This window comes from Daphnia pulicaria, chromosome 8 (genome assembly GCF_021234035.1).
Source record: "Daphnia pulicaria isolate SC F1-1A chromosome 8, SC_F0-13Bv2, whole genome shotgun sequence".
Taxonomy (NCBI): domain Eukaryota; kingdom Metazoa; phylum Arthropoda; class Branchiopoda; order Diplostraca; family Daphniidae; genus Daphnia; species Daphnia pulicaria.
The window spans coordinates 11,097,907-11,105,687 of NC_060920.1; the positions used below are offsets into that span (position 1 = coordinate 11,097,907).

Consider the following 7,781-nt stretch of genomic DNA (forward strand, 5'->3'; position numbering starts at 1 on the left):
AATACCAAACAACAGAAATAGAAGCCAGCACATAACAAAAAATTGCTTCTGGTACGGTACCGTCACGGAATGCGTGCAATTCACCCAGATTCTCTCGAGTCGTGCAGCACGACGAGGCCGTCTGCACTCAGTTATTGATCTGTCAGTTCTGATAGAAACGTAGACATAATAATGGCACGTGAATAAAGAACAGGGCGAACAAGAGAAGAAATTTGCTCGATCATCTCGGCTTTGAAACCTAGCAGAGATTTACTCGTCGATTCATTTTCTCGGTTAAAATCTGTCTCGAGTTTCCAGCATTAAGTCTTTTGTGTGTGTGTGTGTTTCGAGCAGTCGGGTGAATATTTATCGGCGTCACTGCTATGCACAACAGTAGATAGCATAAGGTGTTTCTCTCCTCGTGCCTTTTGTGTCACTTGGCTTCGCAGGCGTGGTGGTAAGTTTGTCAATAAATGGCGAAACGACGTGAGGGACACACCCATTCAGGATTGGGGCTCGCCGATTTCGGCCCCATTTTTCCTAGGTTCGTTCACAAAGTTGCGTGAGGGCTGTGCTGCTGGATCGAAGCTCCCCATATCTCACAAGAGGCCGTCTAGCTCAACGCAAAACAACAACCAACAGCTCGACTGGTCATGGGTAACAAAGTGGCCACGTTCACCGAGCAGCAACTCGAGGATTATCAGGTAATTTCTTTTTCCTAAAAAACTCCCCCTCTCTAAACAACAATAATCTTGGATTTACACTTGACGCGTCCTACGTACGTTTTCTTTATAATCCAGGATACGACATTTTTCGGCCGGAAAGAGATTTTGAGGTATGAACCCGGTATAGACTTAGACTAAACAAGTTTGTGTTTCTCAACTTTTTTTGTTTCTGCTGGATATCAGAGTCCACCGCCGCTTCCGGGAGTTGCAGCCGGAACTAGTACCACGAACCATGTCCCTGGAAGCCACCCGGGATCTGCGATTGCCGAAGAGTCTCATCAACACACTACCGGAGTTAAAGGTTCCAGATGTTTTTTTGTCTCAACTTTTATTTTAGTTGGTTTTTTTCCTGCACGATCTCTATTTGTTTATTCAACTCGTTTTTTTTTTCCTAACGGCCAATCAATCCGGCGGCTTTGCTTACCCCGTTACCAGGCAAAAAGTAAAATCAAATAAAATGGACGTCGACTCTATTGATTTTAAGATAAGTCCTCAGTTGGGTGCGGTCCTAACCGTCAGGGAAATCACATTTCTCATTACTCTATATCTTGTTTGTGGCAATGGGGTAGCTGCGCTCTCTCTCTTTCTTTATTCCGGGTTCTTAGTTCCCGTCACGTCAACCATGGTCTTCTGTCTTCATTATTTTTGCGTGGGAGCATATAGAAGATCCTGCCAGCAGGATCCCATGTTATATAGCCCTCCCTTCCTCCACATATGCTGAGCAATTGAACACGCAAGACATTCGCTATTTATTCTTATAATCATTTTCTGTATTGAACGACAGGAAAATCCATTCCGCGATAGGATCCTCAAAGTCTTCTCCAGCAATGGATCGGGTGACTTGTCCTTCGACGATTTCCTCGACTTGCTCTCTGTTTTTAGCGAGCACGCACCCAGGGAGCTCAAACTCCATTACGCCTTTCGAATTTATGGTAAGTAAATCTTCCGGATGATGTCCTGTATAGGCTTAAGTTGCGACGTGTACAAAGAGGCTTTGAATTTTTGATAAAATAAGACACGATCGACCATCGTCGGCCATCTTTGTCCACATCGAGTGCGCATGTACAACACAAACAACGGCGCCGAAAAAGGCCATTAAACCAAAATACAAATAAAAAGGCGGACAAAATAGGAAACGAGAATCTGGCGTGTCTATAACTCTAATCACAAGTGCTTGCAACTAATAATACCTCTTGTGCCAGCTGGAAAAGACCCCAAAAAGGGGAAAATAAAAGGGATATCGTAAAATGTTTGGTATGTTGTTGATGAGTGAGAGAACCAGTTGAAATGAAAGCGGAAAATCCACATTCCCCAAGTCTTGATAAGTTAGTCTCTCCCCCCATTTGAAAATTAACCAGCGAATGAAATTGTTGGCGGCAAATTTGTTCCATGACAGATATGGATGGCGACGGTGTGGTCGGGCCGGGAGATCTCAAGGCGGTGATTGGCCGGCTGTGCCAGCACGAACGCGGGCTGACACCCGCCGAAATAGACGCCGTCGTCGAACAAATTCTGGATGAGGCGGACGTCGACTGCGATGGCCACCTAACCGCCATGGAATTCAGTCACGTGGTGGCGCGGGCGCCCGACTTCGTCCAAACATTCCACATTCGAATATAATTCGTTGCGTCACCATCATCACTCATCATCACATCCCGGATCGGAGCTGCTGGAAAACGTGACTCCCGATCTCGTTTTCTGTTGTCGTCTTAACATTTTCTCGTTCAAGTTTGCCAATGTTATGCTTTCCCATTTTTCTTCTTCTATTTTAAATTTTTCTATTAAAAAAAGAAACATTTCCCGAGATTTAAGCACCGTTCCTCGTTCAAAAAATTTTACTATTCGATAAATTTTTCTGTAGAGCCAAAATTGAGCCGAAAGGTATTATTCTCTCATCGCGCGGTCCCATATGGAGAATAGACCCAGAAATTTTGGTTATTGTTGAATTCGTCCATTATCGTTTGTCTGATTCTCTCAATTCCCTATCAGGAACGACGTCGTAGATTCCAATCTTTTTTCTCCTCTCTGGTTGCAAAAACTGAAATACACTTTTCGGCCTGTCGACTTTTCAAAATTAAACGAGCGAGCAGCGCGTATACGTTCATTTCATCTTTCTTCGAGTCTCAAAAGGAACTTTACCGATTGGCTCTATCCGATCGCCGAGAGATCAAGTCAAAAAGCTTTTGATGTGTAATTATCGTGTGCCCTACACGGGGCGGCTATAAAACGCAGTCAGTTACGACGCAGTAACGGCGGATAGAGGCCGACGCTATTAAAAAAGATAAAAAGAAAAGAAGAAAACACGAGGCGGCGGCGGCGGCATCAGTGGCGGTTCCTTTTTTGACGAGATTCCTACCAAATCACAGTGGAGCCGATGAGTTGCAGGCCGCCGCAAATTCCTCGAATTACACGACCCCGCGCGTGTAAATAAAGCCGTGGCGCACGCACACCCCTCGTTCCGCTGCCACGATCTCTACCGGGAAATGAGTGGGCTGTAGAGGCGTCGACCACGCTATGCGTCAAACAACAACAACCATTGGATGCCACTCGATTGACTAATGGCAAATTGTCACGCAAAGAAAAACATAAAAAAAAACCATCGCCCTCCCCCGAAAAGAACATCATTTGACGTCAACGCACCACGAATACAAACAATCCGCTGGGAAATCCGCGACAAGTCGAAATGACTGGGGGAAAAAAATAAATAATACCTTTGGTAAGTCGGGCAGTAATTTAGGTTAAAGCGTCCCTCCTTTGCGCAAAATCTGTATATATATTGGTCCTAGAAATAAATCAATTGTGTAAACGAAAAAAGAAACGAACTATTCTAAATAACAAAAAAGTCTGTAACAATTAGAAATAGTTGGCGGATAGACGAGCCACGGCAATGAGAGGTTGTCCGAGATGGACTAGAATTCTTTCATTGGGAAACTCTGCAATGCGGAGAACAAGACTGGCATCTTCCATCAGCGCTTGCAGCTTGTGTAACGTGATTGTGCACTTTTTCAAATCCATCTGGTGCTTCACTTCCAGCAGTTCGAGAACAGGAGGATGAATGGATGGTTGAAATGTAATTTTGTCGTAGCCTTCAGTCGTTAGTTCAATTTTTAAACCATTACTGAAGCAGTCATCCATCATGCCGAATTGGATGTAGATGTGGATTACCCAGCCATTTGTTTGAATGGTGGCGATTTGCTTTTGTGGAAGCTCCTTCCAAGAAATAGCCAACATCTGGCAATCATTCCAAAGGCTACCACCTTTTTAAAACATAAAAAGAGCAATGAAATTAAGCAATCTAAAAGCTTAAGCAGCTTAATAGTTAATACTAATAAATACTGAAATGTAAAAGAATAAACAAATAGTACCTATGACGCTGCCGTCCACCGGATCGTAAAGCGACAAGGGTTCGGCTAAACTTGAGGAAGTAATAGGCATTTGATCTTTAGCTTCAATCGGAATTTCTTGTTTAAAATTCTGTTTAAGACGTTCGAGCATATCAGTAACCAATATGTTGCGATTCTCCATTGCTCTTTTCAGGTACGTCATAAATATTCCATTTTCTTCGTAACCCATCTGTCAAATGAAAAACCGTTGCATAAACAATGTGAAAGTAGTTCAAATAAAAGGCGGCAGAAAGTTAAAAAAAAAAAAAAAAAGATAAAATATGTTTCACCTCGTATGCAAAACTATTTTCAGCTGTTGCCCATGCCATCACCAGATTGGAACGCGAATCTCGCGGTACCTGTCGTAACAGCTCGTCGGCAATTCGCGAGTTTATCCCTTGCTGAGGAATGGTACGACACATGTCCAGGAGGACAACCAGCAATTTCGGATGTCTTTGCTGAATTCGGGCGATTATCTCGTTCCCGTCGACTAAATCTCTTACCGAATACTCGGAATTCATCTTCAAGTCGACTGGCATGAGGTAATCGTGGCCAGAGTAATGGATTCCATGGCCAGCGAAGTACACGACAACGTAGGCGCTGTCAAACAAACGAAGTACCGATTAATCAAAGTCGAAAAAGAGAAACAGTTGGGTCCGTTTTGGAATTTTACTCGGGTAAAAGTAGTTCGCATAATCGGTCAGCAGCGTGGAGAATTTCAACTTTGCCGAGATTGCACAGCGAGATAACCTCAAATTCCATTTTGTATAATATGTCGTGTAGGGTTTTCACATCAGCTCTCACTTTCCTCAAACCGTGAGCGTCATATGTCCAGTTACCAATCAATAGCGCCTGTTTCATCGAGGCTACATCGTATGAGAAACATAGTGTAGTTATTCAATTTCTAAAAAAGAATAGAGAAGATATTCTCTTCTTACCACTGTGTTGTGTAGGGACGTCGAAAAACGCTGCCCGTAAACGTTGGGAAGTTGGAGGTAATCTTACTTCCACGAAAGCTTCCCTTGTTAATGTTTTTCCTTCCGAATTTGTGGCCAGACACCTGTATCGACCGGAATGTTGAGGCACTGCGGAACTAATCTGTCAATATATGAGTTTTGGTTTTACACGAAATGCATCACGCACATAACTAAGAAAGATTGTGTTACCTTTAAGATGGTGGTCACTTCGTTGGAAATAGGATAGTCGTTCTTGTACCATTGAAAGCGAGGAATCGGATTCCCTTCGATCAAGCAACTCAATTCGATAACATTTCCTGGGTCTGTACAAAGATCCTGAGGTTCTGTCACCACAAAAGGCGCACAATTTTCCAAAGTCATTTTTGAAGATCCAGTCGATATTGTTTGAAAACTGCCATCTCTGCACTGCTGAGTAATTTCACATTTATAGAATCCAGCATCCGAATTTCTGCAATTAATTTTTTTTTTGCCAAAGAGATTAAACACATTTGAATGGGCCCAATGCAAACAAAAGTAAAAACCTGAAATTAGGGATTACTAGAGGGTTAAATGTTGCACTCTCTGATGCTAATGGGGCATCATTTAAGAACCACTGAAATTTAGGTTTGGGGAATCCATCAGAAGAAACTTCAAAACCAAGTTCAACTGTTGTGTTCATTTTCACAAGAGTTTCTTCTGGTAAATGGTTTACTATCACAACTGGAACTGAATAGAGAAATTTATACAGCCACTTTCTTTTGAATTTTATTCAGTCAGATAAAAAAAAGTACCTCTATCTTTGAGCAGGTAAAGTGGTTCATACATTTCACATTTTTCTAGAAAAAATGCAAGAATGCCAATTTTGCAGTTAAATCTGGAGAGCTTAGAAAACAACTGGGCACTCGTACAGTTTCCTTGCTGTGTAACAAAACTTCCTGGATTTCTAAAAAGGTAATAGAAATTTGATTTGGGATTCACAGTAATAAAACAAGCTTTATTACATACACTATTTTCATCACCATGTCCAGCAGTTCACAAGAGCGCCCCTCTCGATCTAACCACAAAGAAATCTGCTGATGAATTCCTGGGCTCAATCTTTCAAGAGGCTGTGAAGGATCTGGTATAGGTGACAAAGGGAATCTCAGCATTCTCTAAATTTTGTGATGACTATAGATTTATAAAACAAACACTAAATTATTCTATTATTGTGCAATCCAGCTGATTTTTTTTTGTATATACCTTGATGTCACCTGTTATCTAGTCGTTTTCGGCACACGCCGTTTGAGCAATTGCTGTTCTCAACAGGATTAATAATCGTTCATATAAGAAACTGCGGCAGTCATGGCTCAAATTCTACGTTTTCTAAAGCAGTAATTGTTATGGAACTCTTATTTTTCGTAAATCGTTTACATTTTACAGTTACAGCACAAATACAGCAGACGACATAAGAACTGCTTGATCAAAGGTTGACATCTAGCGAACAAAAATGAACACGAATTCGAATGTAATAATGTTAAAGGAAAAATGTGCAGGCATCTCCCTATCGGAAACAAAAAAATTAACTAATGAATCGTTTTTCTGCCTATCTGCTGCAATGCAATTTTGTGATGTGAAATGAACAACAAGCATCTAGTTGTGACGCGCAGTGGAAATTTAATTTACTTATGTTTTAATGTGTAACTAAATAGCTTACGAACAGTACTTGGGCATGTATTAAGTCATCCTTGATGAATAATCTGGTTAGAATAAGAGAGGGGTTTTTTTATCTATCATTAATTGGTGGGTACGGCTGATTAACTTCCAGTCAAGCATTGCTATAGAAAGGTCTCGTCGCCTTAAAAAAGTGCTTCTGGATCTGGAATTTAAGACGAAAGTTTAAGTGAAGTGAAATTGACTGTTACCTTACGCTTACAGCCGTTACCGCATATCGTTTACTGGATATATGTCTAGAATATCAGCAATGGTACCTCCTTCACCACCAATGATAAAAATCTTTTACTAAAATCATTTGATGTATAATATATTCTTGCTCAAATGCCAAGTATCTTAGCTAACATTAGTGCTCTATATTACGTGCGTATTGTTCATTATTAAAAATTAAAATCCCATTTTGAAATTTAAGAATTAATGAATTATATGAGTTTACCGAAGGGATCTAGGGCGAAGTATTTGGGTCGGAGAAAAAGTGGCGACGAATGAAAATTCGCCTGCTCAATATCACGGCAGGTTCTCTCGATGTTTTTTGTGTTTGTGTGTGTGTGATGTCTGGTGAGAAGTGACATCTAGCGAACAAAATTGAAAAAGAATTCCAATTTGATGATGTTAAGAGGGAAAATGTGCAAGCATCGGACGTGTTGGTTTTCAAAACAGGATGTTAGGTCAGCCGTAAATCAGTCAAAGGGTTAAGAGGACAAATAAATTGTACATGGAAAACTCTGCAGCGAATGCATTTCGTCAAGAGATTACACAGCGATCTTGAATGTCCACGACAGCTGCTGCTCTCATCCATAGGTTATTTATTTCATAAATTTGTTTTCACTGAAAACAAAAAAAGGATGAAAATGATGATATTTACCAAACAAGGGCCACTGGCGTCAGTTGGTCGCTCTCATTTTTAGAGCAAAAGGAAAGACAAAAATTGGCAGCTAAAAAACTGCCGGTCGTATAATCGCTGAGGCGTGGCAGATTACCAAAGACGAGTGGCACACACACACACGAAAGCTTTCACGATATAGACT

General features: G+C 41.2%; 2 protein-coding genes across 7 annotated transcripts; one reads left to right on the forward strand and one right to left on the reverse strand.

Annotated features, from left to right (window-relative positions):
- The first annotated feature begins 6 nt into the window (after nt 1-6).
- Nucleotides 7-2,783, forward strand: LOC124311436 (calcium and integrin-binding family member 3-like). Its single transcript, XM_046775929.1, has 6 exons — nt 7-436; nt 524-683; nt 780-814; nt 888-1,005; nt 1,489-1,636; nt 2,101-2,783. The coding sequence occupies exons 2-6, from the start codon at nt 633-635 to the stop codon at nt 2,322-2,324; spliced, it is 576 nt and encodes a 191-aa protein (XP_046631885.1). The 5' UTR covers nt 7-436; nt 524-632; the 3' UTR covers nt 2,325-2,783.
- Nucleotides 2,784-3,454: 671 nt separating this feature from the next.
- LOC124311017 (mucosa-associated lymphoid tissue lymphoma translocation protein 1-like) lies at nt 3,455-7,537 on the reverse strand. 6 transcript variants are annotated; one of them, XM_046775258.1, is made up of 10 exons: nt 6,294-7,537; nt 6,049-6,194; nt 5,835-5,986; nt 5,586-5,769; nt 5,254-5,512; nt 5,026-5,185; nt 4,761-4,953; nt 4,378-4,687; nt 4,070-4,277; nt 3,455-3,961 (listed from the first exon to the last, which is right to left on the reverse strand). In XM_046775258.1, exons 2-10 carry the CDS (start codon nt 6,189-6,191, stop codon nt 3,558-3,560), a joined length of 2,013 nt encoding a protein of 670 aa, XP_046631214.1. In that variant the 5' UTR covers nt 6,192-6,194; nt 6,294-7,537; the 3' UTR covers nt 3,455-3,557. The 6 variants fall into 6 exon arrangements, with proteins under 6 accessions (XP_046631214.1, XP_046631210.1, XP_046631211.1 ...); XM_046775254.1 differs by having other exon boundaries at nt 6,049-6,210; XM_046775255.1 differs by having other exon boundaries at nt 6,283-7,537.
- Nucleotides 7,538-7,781: the final 244 nt, after the last annotated feature.

What these genes read in the sequence shown, in the direction of transcription:
- LOC124311436 (XM_046775929.1), top strand. Translation starts at nt 633, where the DNA reads ATGGGTAACAAAGTGGCCACGTTCACCGAGCAGCAACTCGAGGATTAT. An exon ending in AGCAACTCGAGGATTATCAG is followed by an intron (nt 684 to 779) that starts GTAATTTCTTTT and finishes TTTATAATCCAG; the next exon opens with GATACGACATTTTTCGGCCG. An exon ending in TTACGCCTTTCGAATTTATG is followed by an intron (nt 1,637 to 2,100) that starts GTAAGTAAATCT and finishes GTTCCATGACAG; the next exon opens with ATATGGATGGCGACGGTGTG.
- LOC124311017 (XM_046775258.1), bottom strand. Translation starts at nt 6,191, where the DNA reads ATGCTGAGATTCCCTTTGTCACCTATACCAGATCCTTCACAGCCTCTT. An exon ending in CTAGTAATCCCTAATTTCAG is followed by an intron (nt 5,513 to 5,585) that starts GTTTTTACTTTT and finishes AATTAATTGCAG; the next exon opens with AAATTCGGATGCTGGATTCT. An exon ending in GGTGGACGGCAGCGTCATAG is followed by an intron (nt 3,962 to 4,069) that starts GTACTATTTGTT and finishes TGTTTTAAAAAG; the next exon opens with GTGGTAGCCTTTGGAATGAT.